The sequence below is a fragment of the Podarcis pityusensis genome, assembly GCF_964106645.2.
Source record: "Podarcis pityusensis genome assembly, chromosome: 5".
NCBI classification, from domain to species: Eukaryota; Metazoa; Chordata; class Lepidosauria; order Squamata; family Lacertidae; genus Podarcis; species Podarcis pityusensis.
The window spans coordinates 99,925,347-99,944,351 of record NC_138032.1 but is presented as its reverse complement, the minus strand read 5'-3'; the positions used below and the strand labels follow the sequence as shown (position 1 = coordinate 99,944,351).

Genomic DNA, 19,005 nt, shown 5'->3' with positions numbered 1-19,005 from the left:
GTGACTGTGTGGAACCCAGTTCAGCTACTGATTGATTGATTGTGTGACTGCAGAAATGGATAAAATCCAAACAATGACTATCATCAGTGCAGGTAAGAAAAAAATAATAATTTTAATTTTTATCATCTACAATACTGTCTTATTTCTTTTATAGTACTGTACATTGATTATTGCTTTCATTTTATGGATTAATGGTCTCGTTAGATAGTAAAATCCATGTTAAATTGCTATTTTAGGGGTTGTTTTTAAAAGTCTGGAACGGATTAATCCATTTTGAATTTCCTTCTATGGGAAAGTATGCTTTGGTTTTGGAACACTTTGGTTTTGGAACGGACTTCCGGAATGGATTAAGTTTGAGAACCAAGGTACCACTGTACTTTGCTGCCTCCGTGGCATCCTCATTGTGTTGTCTGGCAGAACTTTTCTGGGTTGTACGGGGCCTTTTACAAGCTGGCCCAAATGAGGTGATAGAACCAATGGTAGCTTGCTGGTAGCTTGCTGTGACTTGTTTGCAAAGCATTTTGAGGATAAAATTGCTTGCATCCACCAAGACTTTGACTCTGCTGTTATAGCAGATGAATCTCATGGGGTGTCCAGAGCACAGTCTAGTCCAGTTGTGTTGGATGAGTTTCAGCTGGCAAGGCTCGTGGATGTGGACAAGGTGCTCGGATCAGTCAGGGTGACCACTTGCCCCTCTTGGCTGATAAAACCAGCAAGGAGGGAACAGCTGGCTGGGCCAGGGAAGTAGTTATGAGAGGGGGAGGCAGTGGTAAAACCACTCCTTAAGAAACCTTTCCTGGATTCAGAAAACCTAACTACTGGCCAGTTGCTAATCTCCCTTTCCTGGGCAAGGTTCTGGAGCGAGTGGTCGCAGACCAGATCCAGGCGCTTTTGGAAGAAACTGATTTTGTGGATCCTTTTCAATCGGGGTTTAGGCCTGGTTTTGGCACAGAAACAGCTTTGGTCCCTCTGTCGAGAGACACACAAGGGAAACATGTCCCTGTTAATGGTTCTCGACTTCTCAGCAGCCTTTGAGACCATCGACCATGGTATCCTTCTGGAGTGACTCTCCGTACTAGGGGTGGGTGGCACCGCTTTGTGGTGGTTCTATTACTTGGGGAATGCTATTCAGCCCTGTGGAAACTGCAGGGCTCAATCCTATCACCCATGTTGTTTACATGAAACCGCTGGGTGGGTTAGCCGGAGGTTCGGAGTATGTTGTCAGCAGTATGCTGATGACACCCAGCTCTATTTCTCCTTTACATCTGCAGGTGAGACAGTGGAAGTGCTGGACCAGTGTCCTGCCTCGGTAATGGACTGGATGAGAGCCAACAGACTGAAGCTCAATCCAGATAAGACTGAGGCACCCTAGACCAGATGGCTGGGAGGTTGCCTGCTCTTGATGGGGTTACACTTCCCCTGAAGGAGCAGGTTCGTAGCTTGGGGCTACTCCTGGATCCTTTGCTGTCATTCAAGGCTCAGGTGGGCTCAGTGGCCCAGAGCGCCTTCCATCAGCTTCAGCTGGTGGCCCAGTTACGCCCCTATCTGGACAGGGTTATCCTAGCTACTGTTGTCTATGCTCTGGTAAACTCAGGGTTAGATTACTGCAATGTGTTCTACGTAGGGCTGCCTCTGAAGACGGTTCGGAAACTTCAGCTAGTGCAGAATTCAGCGGCCAGGTTGCTCACCGGAGCAAGATGGTTTGAGCATATTACACCAATCCTGGTCTGATTGCACTGGCTACTAAATAGTTTCCAGGCCCAATTCAGAATGCTAGTTTTGACCTATAAAGCCTCAGGACTGCAATACTTCAAGACCGCCTCTTTCCATATGAACCTACCCAGACCCTGAGATCATCTTCAGAGGCCTCCTTTGTGTGCCCTCTCCTTGAGGGGTCCGGATGGTGGCAACATGAGAACGGGACTTCTCTGCAGTGGCTCCCCATCTGTGGAATGCTCTCCTTAGGGAAGTTTGCCCAGCACCTTCATTATACACCTTTAGGTGCCAGGGAAAAAAGGTTCCTTTTTAACCAGGTCTTTGGTTAATCCGATTTACATCCTATGCCCTTTTAAAATGTGTTTTTGTGTGTAGGGGGCGGTTATTGGGTTGTTGGTTTTATTTTTATTATGTATTTTGTGGTTTTATATCTTGATTTTATTTTGTGAACCGCCCTGAGATCCCCAGGTATAAATTCCAACACTACTACTACTACCGAAAGCACGCAGGGCAAGTAGATAAATAGGTACTGTTCCAACAGGAAGGTAAACGGCGTTTCTGTGCGCTCCTCTGGCTTCGCCAGAAGCGGCTTAGTCATGCTGGCCACATGACCCGGAAAAACTGTCTGCAGAAGTGGACAAACGCCGGCACCCTCAGCCTGTAAACCCAGATGAGCGCCGCAACCCCAGAATCATCTGCGACTGGACTTAACGGCCAGGGGTCCCTTTACCTTTACTAAGGGGGACTGAGAAACAGAGAATGGGTTGCATGTGAGGATGGATAAGTATTTTAAGATGCTATTATTCTTTTATTTGATCTACTTTTTAGGGTTGTTGAGAAGAGAGAAAGACTAGAAAACACTTTGGCAAACTGAAAATGCTACTGCGAAAAAGTAGGATGGTGCAGAGAACTCAGTCAACACTCCGCCCAGGCTAACCTGTCCCATCAAGCAACCACATACTGGATTTTCGAAGGACCTACAGTCAAAGTCCATTTTTTGTAAGTCTCAATATTCTGGCTGTATCCACACTCCTCTGTCTCCCAGTTCAAAATCAGAGATAGGCAAGCTGGATATGGACTATTTATTCTTAATATTCTACATCAGTAGTACATGTATATCCATTCCATTTTTCCTCTAAGGTGGCATTCAATAATCTTCTTTCCTACTTACCCTCATAACTATCGAAGGTAAAAAATAGATCTGACCCACTTGTGGGTAATTGACCAGAGTCAGCTGGGTGCCTAGATTCAGAACATGGGGCTTTTGCACACATGCCAGGAGGAGAGAGTCTCTAGCAGTTAAAAATACTCTCAGAGTTAACCAGCAGAATAGCATGGAATATAGGTTGTTGTGCCTTTTTGCATATCCTGTTTGGTCTGATTTAAAGCTCTTGTCCCCCACCACTTTACCCCTCCAGCAATGAACAGATCACATACGCTTAAGTAAGTTAAAAATATTTGCTTACTAAACCCAAACGTCTGATTCATGCATTGGGCAAAAAAAATGAGAGGCACAAATACAAGATGGGTGACACCTGGCTTGAGAGCAGTACATGTGAAAAGGATCTAGGAGTCTTGGTTGACCACAAACTTGACATGAGCCAACAGTGTGACGCGGCAGCTAAAAAAGCCAATGCAATTCTGGGCTGCATCAATAGGAGTATAGCATCTAGATCAAGGGAAGTAATAGTGCCACTGTATTCTGCTCTGGTCAGACCTCACCTGGAGTACTGTGTCCAGTTCTGGGCACCACAGTTCAAGAAGGACACTGACAAACTGGAACGTGTCCAGAGGAGGGCAACCAAAATGGTCAAAGGCCTGGAAACGATGCCTTATGAGGAACGGCTAAGGGAGCTGGGCATGTTTAGCCTGGAGAAGAGGAGGTTAAGGGGTGATATGATAGCCATGTTCAAATATATAAAAGGATGTCACATAGAGGAGGGAGAAAGGTTGTTTTCTGCTGCTCCAGAGAAGCGGACACGGAGCAATGGATCCAAACTACAAGAAAGAAGATTCCACCTAAACATTAGGAAGAACTTCCTGACAGTAGAAGCAGTTTCATCCATCTATCATGGGTGCTTTAGTTGAGATTCCAGCATTGCCAGGGTTTGGACTGGATGCCCCTCAAGATCCTCTTCCAACTCCACAATTCTATGAAATATCCCCACCCACTCTGCTCAGGTGGGGCAGTAGACCCCCATACATTGAGGGTCCCTGTTCTTGTCTAGGGCTGCATATGCTCCAATATATTGGGAGGGCAAATAGGGACACGCACACACACACACACACCATTGGGTCACCACCATTCTGCCACTGCCACTGCCCACCCTCTGCTGCCTTCCCAATCATGCTGCCACCACTGCCCACCCACCCCATTTCTGCCACCAACATACTTCTGGAAGCAGGTGCTGCGATTTCAGCGCTTCTGGAAGTGTGGCGGCAGCTTCCAGAAGCATGTCAGCGGTTGCAGCAGAGGGAGCCAAAATGGGATATCCAGGACTGGGATCAGAAGCTGGGACAGCTTCTGATAATCGGATGTCCCACTCAAAACAGGACTGTGTAACAGTGGTGGGGCAGTAGTGATGTTTTTTATCCAACTCTTATCTGCCACTTCTTTTTAACATGGCTTTTATAACTTCTGGCGTTTCCCTCACTATGAGAAGTAAAGTTACAGGGGACCAAGCAGAGGGCCTTCTCGGTAGTGGCTCCCACCCTGTAGAACACCCTCCCATCAGATGTCAAGAGAATAATTATCTGACGTTTAGAAGACATCTGAAGGCAGCCCTGTTTAGGGAAGTTGTGGTGTTTTTTTTTTTAAAAAAAGACTGATGTTTTAATGTATTTCTAATCTCCTGTTGGAAGCTGCCCAGAGTGGCTGGGGAAACCCAGCCAGATGGGCGGGTTATAAGCAATTCATCATCATCATCATCATCATCATCATCATCATCATAGTAATAATATTCATTTGTATTATATTTTTTGCCACATTATTGTATTCCCCCCTTATTTTATTTAAATGAAAACACATTAAAAGAGGGAGGCAAATGGATTTTTAAATATGGATGGAGCTTCAAAAGCAGTTTTGATAGAGTATGGGGTGATGCTGCTGTTAAGGGGAAAAGGGAGACTATTGTATCTGATCATCATGAGGGTAACATGTGAAATGACCTGTAGTCCCATAATTTCAGTGAAAGAACAAGGCATCCAGTGAATCCATTGCCTCCTTATTGAGTGGGAAGAAGTGTGCTGCTTGAGAGCAATGAGCTGAGAGAAACCGCATGGTGTATCTATGGCATGCGTGTGTGCCTGTATGTGAAACACTTCATTAATAGCAGTGTTCACATAAAATACTGGAAGCCCAGCTACGGTTTAATGCATTTGTCCCAAGTTTTGTAGAAATTAAAATGTACACCAGCACCCTATTGCATGAATTACTGAACTGAATTATTTAAGTCTTGAATAAATGACAGAACAAAAATAAGCAAGCTGCACTACATGTGCATGCAATAAGGACAATGTCACTAATATTACAATCCACAGAGGTGACATTTCCAAATGCCTATTCAACTTTTCTGTGTATGAAAAATCCAAATCTTTCTTCTCTTTAGATTCATTTGGCCTTCTTCAAGGACAGCCAGGTGCACAGACTCATCTTACATTACAACCTCTCACAAATCCCTTATTTAATCTTCTGGGTTTACACTGCTTTTTGAGCTAGGGTAAGCGGCAGCATGAAAATGCTTCATGTAAATGTTGCTTTAATCCTATGAAAGCCACAAAACAGGCCTAGCTGAATGAGCAGGAAACTGAGCTCAGGAACTCTCTGTGACCTTGATTGCACTGTCGCTCTTGGCACCAGCATGGTGGCCACAAGGTCATGCTGAGGACGAGGAAAGCGACCCAGTCTCACTTGTAGGACCTCCTTTGTATGGATCAGCTGGGCCAATCTGTGTTCTGTGGTGTCTGATGTTTACAATGCTTTGAGCTCTAGGGTTCGATTACACATCTCTCCAATTGCAGATAGATTACAGAATTTCTATCCCCAAATTTGGATGTGACATCAGTCCAATGTGAAATTATTCTTCCCCCCCCCCAATAATTTTTATTAAGTTTCCATTTGCCAAATTAAACATATCATACCAATTAGTCCAAATTATATCAATACACATCATAAAGTCCAAATGTTTTCCAAATTAAATTTTTTTTTGTGGGGGGTACCCATGCTCCTCGATCGTCAGGAATCCAAAGATCCAAATTCGTGCTGCTTTCCTTACTGCAATGATGTTTCCAGTCCCATCTTCCCATATTTGTCATTTATTCATTTTCCTTTTCTGTCACCTCCAAGTTTTCTTCACAAGTGGATTAAAAGGAACAGTCTTATTTTGTCTCTGTGTGGACTTCCGGGGTGGCGCCATCGGCAATGGCGGACTCCCTCTGAATTGGAGGGACTAGCTCCGCGTGAAACGGGTCTTCTCCGTTACGGCGAAGCGGGGACCCTTTTAAAAATCACAGGCGGATGAAGCCTGTGACCATGGGACTCGGCGGGCACCTTTAGCGCCCCCAACTCGCAAAGGAACCCACTAACGGGCTCCGAAGTGAAGAGGGGGAAGTGGCGCGGTGCTGTGAGTCAACTGCTATTTCCGTGGAGCGAAGCCGCATAGCCGTTGCCGGAGAGCGCTGCCTTTTTCCTGGGACAATTTGGACTCTAAAATAAGCACCTGTGAGTACTTAAACTTTGAACAACTGGACCTTAAATAAGGACTTGTGAGCAGAAAGGAATCGGATTTAAAAAATTTTTTCAATTTGGTACTGAATGGGAAGGTCTAAACAGGAAGTCAGCCTTCTGTTCTTTTGTAGACAGAATAAAGCAAAGACAACGTAAACTAGAGCTCAGAAAATCGCCTTTAAAGGATTGGATTTCACCATTTAAAATTGTGGAACCCCCCTTCGACAGCAGGAGAAGAAGGGGGATCTTTTTCGGACTGTTTAAAGTGAGTTTAAAGTAAAGTAACTTTCCACCATCCTGATCCTGGAGCGGGGTGTCAGGACTGACGTTTGAAGCTCATTGACCAGAGACAAACGTTTTTGACAGATAGCTAAAAGAAGAGAAACATAGTGATTCCACTGTTTCCCTTCGCATTTTAAAGGAACAAATATTGACAAAATATCTTAAAAAGGAAAACTTTGTTGCAAGAACAAATAGAAGTTTTCCCCCTAGAGGGAGACTGTGAAACTGTAACCAATTCCAGGGAGCCGGCAGCTGTTACAGATTACAATCGTGGGAATAGACATTTGACCTTGCAGGACAATGTATTCAGAAGCTCTGTTGTGTGCTTTCTATAAAACAAATGCCCTACTGGAACAGTTACATGAGAAGATGAATTTGATGGCGACTTCGACTAGAAATTTTGAACAGGCAGTGGGAAATTTTGAACAGACAGTGGGAAAATACGTGGAGCCCACCCAGGAATTAAATCAGGAGCGTGTCCTGATAGAACAGGCCCAACAGGAATATGAACTTTCGGACTTGACAAATGAACTTGGAAAAAGCCAGATTTGGAAAGAAAAAGTTTGGTTTGGCTTGGAAATGGGGGGCTGGATTGACCCCCCTATGCTGGGATGTTTGGACTTTTCAAATCTGGCAATGGGCCGTGAGATGTTTGGGATTGTGGGGGCTCTTAATTTTGGAGGGTTTTTGAAACATGTTTTTAAATACCACATGGAATTTAGTGTTGAATATGGAAAAGGGGCTGATCTGTCGAGAAGGGTCAAAAATATTGCCAAGCTGGAGTTACCACGAGCAGGAGACAAGGGAAAATACAGTTACAAATATGAAGAAGAGCTGCGGAAGGGACATGGAAGAGACTTGAGGGCCTCGGATATAAGGTTGCCAGGTTAATGCGCTAGATCGATGGGATAATAAGGACTGACAAAACCCGGGACCAGGAGGAAGGGACGCTGGATGAAGATTGGATCTGTTTGTATTTCTTTTTTTTTACTATTAGGACTGTTTTATAAAATTGATGAATGTTAGAAAAATGTTGGAATGAAATTACTCGGCTTTAGTAAAGATGTTTAAAGAATTATGAAAGAATATTATGGTTATGAGAAGTTGGTAAGGATAAGATTTAAGCTTTAAGTTTCAAGGTTTTTTTTTATAGAAAGATAAGATTAAAACAGTTTAAGGTAATGTAATGACAGAATATTATGAAATATGGAAAGGATTTGCTGGGATAATTAATAACTAGGATACAAAGAAAGGGAGGAGGAGGAGGTCAAAGAAAGAAGGTAATGACAGTTGAGGATTCGAGAATAATGAATTTGTTTTTAAATGTTTTTAAATGTTTGTGGTATTTTTGTTTTTTTCTGTTGTTTTTTTCTTATTTTGAATTTGTATTCATATTGTTGGAAGTGGTTTGTTTTTCCCCCTTTTCTACTTTGTTAACCATTTTTATTTTGTATTTTCTTCTTTTTTTATTTTTATTTTGTAACATTTTGAAAATCTCAATAAATATCTTATATAAAAAAAAATATTTTGTCTCTGTGTGGGTTTTATAATGCTCTCTCATATGTCCACAAATCCAACCATCATGTTTTTGAGCAGACACTGCGTCCTGTCATTCCGGTGAAATACAGTCTAAACGTCCACTCGTTTACTTTCCAGACCTGCTGCCTCATAATTAGTCTTCCAGGAGGATAACAGCCCTTTCTGATTTACGATTCCAGCCTGATATCCAAGCGGCTCTTCCTCCCTAGACCATCCATCTTGCAGCCGAGATCTGCCTATGCAATGGAGCATTTCTTACTGCGTCACTGAGAGAGACTCACTTGTTTCCAAATCTTTCACAGACATATAATTTTTTCCACACAGTTCATTTTCACTCCCACTTGTAAATTAGTCGTCGAGACGGTTTTTTGAGGGGGAGGGTTATCAGGTACTCACATAAAAATAAAATAAAAAAGTCTTCCCCCCCCCCCTCGTACCGTCCACATACCAAAATGTCGGCAGTTCTCTGGTGTTATCTCTGTTCCTTCCGTCCTTCGTCCTTCCGTCTCGATCTTCTTCACTCAGTGGTAAATTTATTAGCAGATAAAAGCATTCCTGATTTCTCTTGAAGCATGTGTGTTTATTGGTCCAATTCTTTTCTTCTTTTTAAACATTGCAGCCAGGCTCGCTCCTGAAAGAAGCTGGCAGGGAGCTCCAAGCTTGCCCAAGGGCTTTCCACCTAGTGCCTCTCACCCCCTCCTTCATCCGAACTCGGGGGTGATTTATGGCAACAGCAGGTGAGGCAGCGTCTTTTCCTTCCCTGAAAAGACGAAGGGAGGCTGATGTACTCCCAATATCAGCCTCTAATTACCTCTTGCAAGCTGGACAAGATGTTATTAGCAGCCATCTTTCAAGGCGCCCCTAGTGGCCCCCCTCAATGTGAAATTATTCTTTATTGCTTTTGGTTTTAAAGTATTTTGGAGGGTAGGAAATAAATAGAACAATGCAGAAAGTTCAAACAAACAAATGAGTGAAGAAATTATTTAAAAACACTCCATGTGTCACCACTCTCTTAAAAAGTACCAAGTACCAGGTCTGTTAACATGTGTTGGTGGTAAAATGCAGGGCTTGAAGGACTATCATTAACGTGGCCTCTGGGAAAACACAAACACACTTTCTGAAATTAAATCTTCAAGTTTGCCCACCGCAGTCAGTTGCTGGCATGTTAACCTGTAGCTGAGGCCTCACATCCAGTGCCAATGCAAATACTAAGGAACAAGAAGAGCAAAGATCCTTTTTTGTTGTTCAGTAATATTAAATCACAGAAAAGGGGAAAAGAGATAGCAACACTCAAATTTTAAACTCAAATACATGCGCACAGGATTATTTTTCACATTGTCTGAACTGTACTTGCTTAGAAACTTCTTTTTTCATGTTTGTAGAAGAAAAAGATAAAGAAAAAAACAACGAAGACTTTCCTCAACAACAATGTACACAGAGTGGGTGAAGATGAGAATCTCTCTGCTTTTTATTACTGACCTTCAATATAATACAGGTTTTGCAATAAGTATGGTTTCATGATCAGTGTGGAAATGCAGCCGAGTTCCCACAACTGTTTTATTGGCAAAAGTAAGAAAGGGCTCGGGCCAGTTTGGAAATTAGTACAAGAATATAACTTGAAATTAGAGTTTGAGAAAAATAGAACTGAACAAGAAAAATTGAGGCTTGAGCAAGAATTGGAAAAAGAAAAATTGAGGGCTGAGCAGGAAAGGGAACAGCAGTGGTTTCAGTTAGAGAGGAGGCGGTTGGAATTAACAGTTTTAGAAAATCGTAATAATAGTAATAACACTGATGGGCAGAATCAACTGAAGATAGATTTAAAACGCTTTCCTGAGTTTAGAGATAAGGATAGCCCAGAAGCATTTCTAGTATCCTTCGAGAGAGCCTGTCACGATTTTCAAGTGAGATAGGGAGATAAAATGATGATCTTGAGAGCTAGAATAAGCGGTCCTCTAGCCAAAATATACGCTCAAATGACTGAGGAACAATCCCGAAATTTTGAGGTGTACAAGCAGTTAATATACACACGCTTTGGGATTACCTCAGAGCAGTTAAGAAAAAAATTTAGAAGTGTGACAAAGGTGAGGGAGGAAACCTATGCGCAGTTGGGTGCAAAGATAAAAACTTACCTCACAAGATGGTTAGAGCAAGAGAATGCAGACACGGTACCTAAGATTAGAGAAGTGATAGCGTTGGAGCAATTTTACAACACAATAAATGGCCAATTGAAGTACCTGATAAAAGAAAGGAACCCCAAGACAATAGAGGAAGCAGCTGGTTTAGCCGATAAAATAAATGAAATCAGAGATCACAGATTTGATGGGCCAAAATTTGGTGTGAGATATTGGGAAACAAACAAGAATAAATTTCCGCAAACCAAAGGAAAAATTACCTCAGAAACCGATAAGAGAAGCAGCCCCTCATCAAACAGCCCACATGAGAAGGCACACACCCATACAGAGTTTACTGAGGGAAAAGTCAATAAAACAAGTTATGCAGGACCCAAAGACATTTCATGCTGGAGTTATAGCACCACACAGAAACAGACATATTGTATCCAGCCTGTGGAGCAGGGCCCAACTAGTCAGGTTGTCAAGGAAACGGACATGCCAAACTAGGCCCGAGCCTGCTGAGGTAGTAGAAGCCAAAGTCCTGCACTGTTATGCGATTCAACAAGATAATCTCTTGTTGAAGAACGCTGGAGAGTATATCTGGATAGACGGAAAAAGATATCTGGGGTTAAAGGACACGGGATCGCAAGTCACTATAGTCCACCTGGAGAAAATCAAGGATGAGGCCATAATTCCAGGAAAAGTAATGAAATTAAAAGGAATTTCGAAACAAGCAGAGATCCTGAAGGTGGCGGAAATAGATGTCAGGTTCAAAAACTGGGTAGGGAAGTGGCAGGTAGCCCTTTGGGAAGAAATTCCCGCCCCTGTGCTCATTGGTTGGGACATTTTAGAACATGTGCAGAGTACTTTCATAGTTACCAGAGCAAAAGGGAGCCCACAGTCACCTAATCCTGAGGGGGTGGATACAGTAGCACAGGCAAACAATGCTGAATGACAGCAAGGGGATAATCTGTGTGAGGAAAGAAAAGAGACCTTTTTGTTTCCTTTGACTAAAAGTCAAACCCCAAGTTTTGCCCAAAAGCAAAAAGAAGATACTGAGTTACAAATGTACTTTGAGGCAGCCGAGTCGGAGAGGCCTGAGTGCCCAGAACGGTTTTGTTTGAGCAGAGACCTTTTATATCGAGAAGTCCTTGCCCCACCATGTGGGGGGGGGGGGTGAAGAAGTGAGAAGACACTTAGTAATCCCACATGAATACCGAGGCAAAATCCTGCAGCATGCTCACAACAGTGTATTTGGAGCGCATATGGGTATTACACGTACATAACAGATCTTGCAGGAATATGAATCCTTGCTCAGTAATATTCCAGGAGTGGCCAAGGGTGTGGAACATCGGATAGACACAGGGGAAGCCAAACCCATTGCTGTGAACCTCTACTGTATAACAGGAGGGTATGTGGAGAAGGTTTGCAATGAGGTGCGGGACATGTTAAAAGCGGGAATTATTGCACTTTCAGAAAGCCGTTGGGCAGCCCCTATAGTGCTATTGGACAAGCCCGATGGATCAGTACGCTTTTGTTTGGATTTCAGAAAACTGAACCATGTCCCCAAAGCAGATGCGTATCCCATGCCATGATTGGATGATCTGATAGAGACCACTGGGCGATGTCATTACATCACGTGTTTAGATTTAACCAAAGGATATTATCAGGTTAAGATGAATCCGAAGGACCAAGAGAAGACAATCCAGGGACATGACTTAAAGAAGAAAATGAGTTTACCCTATAAAAAAGAAAAATCCACCTTGCACGTGGTATTTCCGATTTCCAAAGACACCTGAGAATTCATACTTGGCTTCCTTTATTGCCTAAATCTGACAAAAGGATATATTGTTATTGCCCTTGGTCTATCCTAGAGTCCAGAATGAGATTTTTAGGTATTCTGGGAACCCAAGCCATTTGGAACTTTTTAAAGAATGGCATCTTGAGCTGTGCAGGAGGGATAATGGGAAGCAATGCCATTTTGGTTGTATACTATAACGGGCCAAATGAGATGTGTTCTCACCTTTGACAGCAGCAGAAACAGTTTCTCCAGATCAGTCCCATATGGACAATCTTGAGGTTATAGAGGTACAAAATATCTGCTGCCAAATCTGCATTTGATAAAAAGGATTGCTGAACAGAGCATAGCCCAAATCCATCTTGCATGCTGTCAGTGTTTACAGCAGACCTTACAAATGGAACATGGAGATTAAAAATATATATAATGCATGTCTGAAGTAAGAGATATTAGCCCCAAGCTAGCATTCTTAAAGTAATAAAAGCACGGAGCAGGAGACTGGGAACTTTCAGAATTTAAAACTAGATCATGGAATCATTTCAGACAATGAGAACAGTAAGATGATGAGTAGAAGGTACTCTGAATATGATTTATTATCCTCTTACATGCAAACTTCCAAATTTTTTTCATTTACAGCTATTTTCTATAATCTTGATAAAATTCAAAAGTGAAGAATAATTATAGATTGGAAAGTGTTTATAGTGAGTTTGTCATGCTAAGAAATTATAGTATTTATTCTAAAGTAAGGTGTGCTAATAATTGACACCGCTTTAAATGCTTTTGTTCTTTCTAATTTCTTTTAAAGAACAGAATCCCAGCCTCCTCTTCTTTTATTCTTTTTATTGTTTTATTCCCTCTATTATCCTCTTCAAAACTGATTTTCAATCTGCTAAATTATGGACTCAATTTTTAGGACTCCTAAAAACATAGGCCATTACATGAGAGTTATTTTGTGCACTTCATAATACTGGATGGCAATGTTTTTCAGAAAACCACCATTATTTTGGCATCCTTCTCTTGACATCTTTCTCCTCAGTGTTCCTTGCTGTCTATGTAATATATGTTTAGAGGTTTGAAGACTGCTTGAAGCACATGGGTGCTGCTTCCCACAATGACTGTCAGGCTGCTTGAAATTCTAGAGTTGGCAAAGTAGGAGAAGAAGTAATGAAAACAAAGGTGACTGGTGACTTTGTAGATGTGAATACATCATCTACAAAAATAACAGTAAATGCTTCAATAATGGTGAAGAAAAAGGGATGGGCCAATGGAGAACACAAATTAGAATCCTTTGTTCAAGGGACGTGGGTGGTGCTGTGGTCTAAACCACTGAGCCTCTTGGGCTTGCCAATCAGAAGGTCGGTGGTTCGAATCTGCATAACGGGGTGAGCTCCCATTGCTCTGTCCCAGTTTCTGCCAACTTAGCAGTTCGAAAACAGGCCAGTGCAAGTAGATAAATAGGTACTGCTGTGGCGGAAAGGTAAATGGTGTTTCCGTGCGCTCTGGTTTCTGTCACAGTGCTCCGTTGCGCCAGAAGCGGTTTAGTCATACTGGCCACATGAACCAGAAAAACTGTCTGCTGACAAACGCCGGCACCCTCGACCTGAAAACGAGATGAGCGCTGCAACCCCATAGTCACCTTTGACTGGACTTAACAGTCAAGGAGTCCTTTACCTTTATCTATTACCTACCAACAAGGTTTGTATCAGTTCTGCGCTAAAAGCCAAAATAATGAGCGTAACCCCAAACTACTGATGAACACCAAATTATTAAGGAAATCACATTTGTTTTCTATCTTGTAAAATACTGCTACAACAGAAAAGGCAAGTATGGTAATATCAAATTATTAGCCTTAAAAAAAAACCTAGTTGGTTGTAATTAGCTTGTAACTTAGTTTAAGAACAAAGACATGACTGATGAATTTGATTTATATTGATGAATATTGAGATAGCGAACCAGCAAAGTAGCAATGTTATTTCCTTAATATTAATCAGGCAGTGTGATATCTTATATGTTTGGTCATCTGGTGTGTTTGGTTTTACTCTCCTTTAGAGGCTATGAGACACTGAAGTGGAATTCACAATGCAATAGAAATGAACACAGTAACTTTGATTACAATTGATATATCTTTCAGCCAAGCTTTGGCCTTAAAATTGCAGAGGGATAGCTAAGTGACAAGGGTGTGCATATAAACAAGTAATAATAATATGGGAATTATTTAGAAAGTGTGGGTTTTGTTTCAATATGAGAGCCAAACTAAGCTCTCTGAAGTTGCTAGAAATTGCTCATGTATTATCAGAGCAGGTTCAGTGTTTATCCAATTCATTTAGTTGTCAGGAAACAGAAAGTATTTTATTAGAGAAAGCTGGGTGTCACAGTCAATAGGGAAAACTTAACCTTGACTAGCTGTGGTGGGTCTTGAACTTTGAAATCATAAAAACAACCATCACTCTGAACATTTCATCATTTTAAAGAGCCTGCTTAAATGGCCTGCTCAGCAGGTGATACTGGTAATTGCTCTGCTTTAACTTCTGGTGTGCTGGTTTACTCCCACTTTGACTATAAAGAAGATAAGAAAGTGCATGACTACACACACATTTATTAAAATTATGAGAAATACTTCAAGGATAATGTTTAGTCCAGGACTTCACTTACAACAGGAAATACCCAATTTCAATATTTTGGTTATTCATCCACTAGTCAGAATGACAAATAAGTTGGTGAAACAAGGCTGCAATATGAACTTAAGCCATAATGTGTGGAGAACAGACAAACTGATTTATTCTTAGTCAACAAGAAAATCTATGCTGACATAAAATAGTTTAAGCTATGCTATGGGAACTAGAAGCAAAGAACAAAATGGGTTTTAATAAAAACAAAAAATTGAAAACTATTTTTAAATGGAAGGCATTAAATAGCCAATTGCTAGAGAGAGAAGGGACTATTCCTTGAGATTTGCCAATGTTTTGAAATTTTACCGAGTCAATTTCTTGACAACTTACAAGAACAGAATCAACAGGAAAATGGTATTGTAGAAAGCAGGGTACAGCACTGCTGCCTGACAGTCCCCTACACTCTCCATTGCCTTATAAAGAGTAGAGGTGGCCAAGGAGAAGGGACACTAAGGGTTGCTTATAGGAAAGAGACCTGTCACCAGTGGAAGCACATTGACTATCGGGGCACCATCACCTAAGAAGGGGCAGGAGACAGGAATCATGCTTCACATGTGGCCATCTGTTCATCTGAGCCCATGCCCCATGCCTTCACATCAATGAGCAAAATCATCAGAATTTGCAGGCGTGTGTTCTGTATGAAATGGAGCTCTACAGCTCAATCCAGCTGTTGAAAAGAATATCCTCATTGTAAACCAATGTAAGCATTCCCAAAATTTCTCATGCCTGGATACATTAGAATATTTTTAGATGCTTGCCATGTGCCCACAAAACATGTACCTTGTTCCTTTAATATGACAATGCAAACACATCTTTTTGCTTTAAATTTGTTGCCAACAAAATAGCAGGTTGGATCCTGAGATGCTAACTTGAGGAAGTTTCTTCCCCCCCCCCCCGCTTCCTCAGCAGCCTCCTGCATCACATGCCACATTGCTCAGGAGCCTGCCCCCCGCCCCACAACCATCTGAAGAAACTCTTCGGGGTTGCAGATGGCTGCAAGGGGGGGGGGGGAAGCTTCCCTTCCTTGAACTTAAGTTATCTTAGGATCCAAGCCAATGTCTTTTATTAAGTTACTCTATAAATTCAATAATTTAGGGATTAATTGTTACTGCTAACCAACATAATACCCTTCCACTAAACAAAACAAACAAAACAAAATTATGCAAGGAAGCGTAATTCCTTTCTGATGCTGGAGCTGAATCTTCCCCAAGGACCAGCAAAATGCTGACACTTTCAGTTAAAACTATGCTCTACAATGCTTTCTCTAAGTGTTTTATATTAGTTCATAATGATTCACACTGCACCACAGAATTGCAAGTGCAACTCTGCAAGGTAGGATTGGAAGTCTGAAGCAGGCAAACAATGGGCTGGCTTGATCGATGGTCTGATTTGGAAAAAAACTAATCATATTCAGCTAGGACAGTTGCAAAGCAAATACACTTACAAATGCACAGAAACACCTAGCTGTTGTAACTTTTTACAATGCATGGCAGGTAAGGACCATAGGTTTAAAATTAAAATATTTCATGTAGGTAAATAGATTCTCATTCCCTATATTGCCACTACAGGATGAAAAACATCATTGGTGGCTGCCTAACAACACAGAATTCCCTTAACACTAGACTATTGGCAAAATCAAAGCCTGAACATTTTCCAGAAGAACTATAAAGCATTTTTATTTGATTCTGTGCTAAGCAAGCACTAAGTAATTTTAATTTTATATTGGTGTTTCAGTATGAATTTTATTAATGTCCTTTTCAAAATCTGGATAGTAGAGTTGTTATTTGTATGTCTGGGATAGGGCAGGCAAACAACCCACAGAAAAAAATATTGTATGCATTATAGTGGAACCTCTGGTTACGAACTTAATTCATTCCGGAGGTCCGTTCTTAACCTGAAATCGTTCTTAACCTGAGGTACCACTTTAGCTAATGGGGCTTTCCGCTGCCGCAGCCACACGATTTCTGTTCTCATTCTGAGGTAAAGTTCTTAACCCGAGGTGCTACTTCTGGGTTAGCAGAGTCTGTAACCTGAAGCTTCCGTAACCTGAAGTGTTTGTAACCCGAGGTGTTTGAAACCCGAGGTACCACTGTATTCTGTGATATGCCATTAACTTGCTGTTGGAACATAATTAATTACCTTTAATAATTCAATATTATTATTATTTTTTTTTTTTTAAAAGCAAAAAAAAAAAATAATAATTCAATATTATTACAATGATTCTACAAACATGGGGCACAATCCATTGATTTCAGTGGGAAGCAGAGCTTCATGTTGGGTTGTGCCTCGTGCATTTACAGTCATCCCAGCTGCTTACAATCAAAGCAACTGGTGATAGAGATGGCAGGTTGACCAGAAAATGAATTTATTTTAGAGAACGTGTACAACCATTAAGCTTGCATTAATATATCCATAATTTAAACCTTAATGATGGAGGCTCCCTTTGTTTCTTATGAAGAACTCAGATCTATAGTGAATAGATAACAAAGCCCCTCCAGTTCTTAGAACCCACATTCTCCCCTTATCTGTAATTGACCAGCTTGACAGTTGCTATTATAACCATACCATCCCCCTATTGTCAAGGTAAACTTCCAAATTCTATATTAACAAAGAACCCACGTAAAATTGCTCACTCCCTAGACAACAGAAAAAATACCAATGTTTTTAAACATTCTTGCACACTCCACAACATTTCGAGAACATGGCTTCTTGTTTGTGACCACTAGTTTATGGAATCTAGTCACACATTTATAAATATATTTTGTTGGTACATGAACTTTCTAAACATATGACTCTGGAAAAGGTTGGAAATTAATAAACTTCCATTTGTCAGTGTGTTAAGAAGAAAATAATCCATGACACAAGTAGGCAACTGATAGTATCCTAGTTTTGTTTGTGTTGGAACTAGTGTTCTTTGCTTAAACTTGGTAATTACACCAGTATGACATTTCACATTTGCACAATAAGTCTTTTTTTGTTTACCGTATTTTTCGCTCTATAAGACGCACTTTCCCCCTCCTAAATAGTAAGGGGAAATGTGTGTGCATCTTATGGGGTGAATGCAGGCTCCATGGCTTCAGTGAAAGCAACACAAAGCGCTCCGGAGGCTTTGAATTGCTTTCGCTGAAGCCAGGAGAGCAAAAGGGGTCGGTGCGCACCGATCCCTCTTGCTCTCCTGGCTTCGCTTCACTGGAGAGGCGCTGCACAGCTTTCCCTCTCTGCACAGCACCCCTTCAGTGAAGCAGGAGGAGAAATGGAAGGGTCTCTGAAGGGGCGCTGTGCAGAGAGGGAGAGAATTTTTTTTTCTTGTTCTCCTCCTCTAAAACTAGGTGCGTCTTATGGTCGGGTGCATCTTATAGAGCGAAAAATATGGTGATTCCTAATCAATAGCATGTGGCAGGGATGCACAGTACACTCTATGATTCATGCCATTCAGCAAAGCTCCCAGAACATTTACTGTACATCTTCTCAAAAGATTACACAGAGCTAATAATTTCTCTCTAGCATCAACGTCAACTGTCGTGTAAGACTGCTGCTTACCCTTTTCTGTTCCTCGATATATTCCATCAGCTCTTCTCTTGTTTGCTTCACAGCTTTTTCTATAGCTTTTTCACTTTTTTCTTGCTCTTCTAAAATGGCTGCTTTTACAATTGACTATAAAAAAATAAGAGTTACAGTGTGTATAGAGTTTGCTTCAAATATTCACCCTCATATACATATAGTGAGATAAAGGAGATTTTCCTCCTCTCACACACCTGCCTCAGCACATAAATGCTTTGGACATCAGCCTCTGACAATTCTTGCAAAAGGGATGGAGGAAGCAGAGGCATGTAAGTGAGCAGAGCAACAGGGCTGCATCCTGTACTGGCACATGCACCTCCAGGACCCTTAGAAGCAACCAAGGCAGCCCTTTTAACAGTAGGAGAGGGTTTTTGTTACTATCCAGATGCTCTGGCATCTGGCTGGCCACTATGAGAACAGGATGCTGGACTAGATGGGTCATTGGCCTGATCCAGCAGGCTCTTCTTATGTTCTTATGTACCACCAAAAAGGTGACTGAAACCTGTACAGGATGGATCCCACAGTGGTTGCTAGTGCCCATTTTGACTGGTCGGATGGATGGAAAGAGGGGGGCTAACAATGAGTGGTGGTGGAACCCATGAT

The 19,005-nt window shown here is 41.6% G+C and overlaps 1 protein-coding gene and 1 long non-coding RNA gene across 19 annotated transcripts in view; one reads left to right on the top strand and one right to left on the bottom strand.

The window, feature by feature from the left end:
* Positions 1 to 19,005, bottom strand: part of CCDC91 (coiled-coil domain containing 91) — a 160,681-nt gene that overhangs the window by 25,867 nt on the left and 115,809 nt on the right. For 17 of the 18 annotated variants that reach the window (XM_081005536.1, XM_081005537.1, XM_081005527.1 and 14 more), the window contains one exon: positions 18,382 to 18,495. In XM_081005536.1, coding sequence (XP_080861662.1) covers positions 18,382 to 18,495 — 114 coding nt within the window. Of the gene's footprint in view, positions 1 to 13,091; positions 13,308 to 18,381; positions 18,496 to 19,005 lie in introns of those variants that run through there. The other variant, XM_081005532.1, reaches the window with a different exon arrangement.
* LOC308477326 lies at positions 8,712 to 9,978 on the top strand. The gene is made up of 2 exons (XR_013986490.1): positions 8,712 to 9,000; positions 9,646 to 9,978. It is a non-coding gene; the product is annotated as an uncharacterized lncRNA (long non-coding RNA).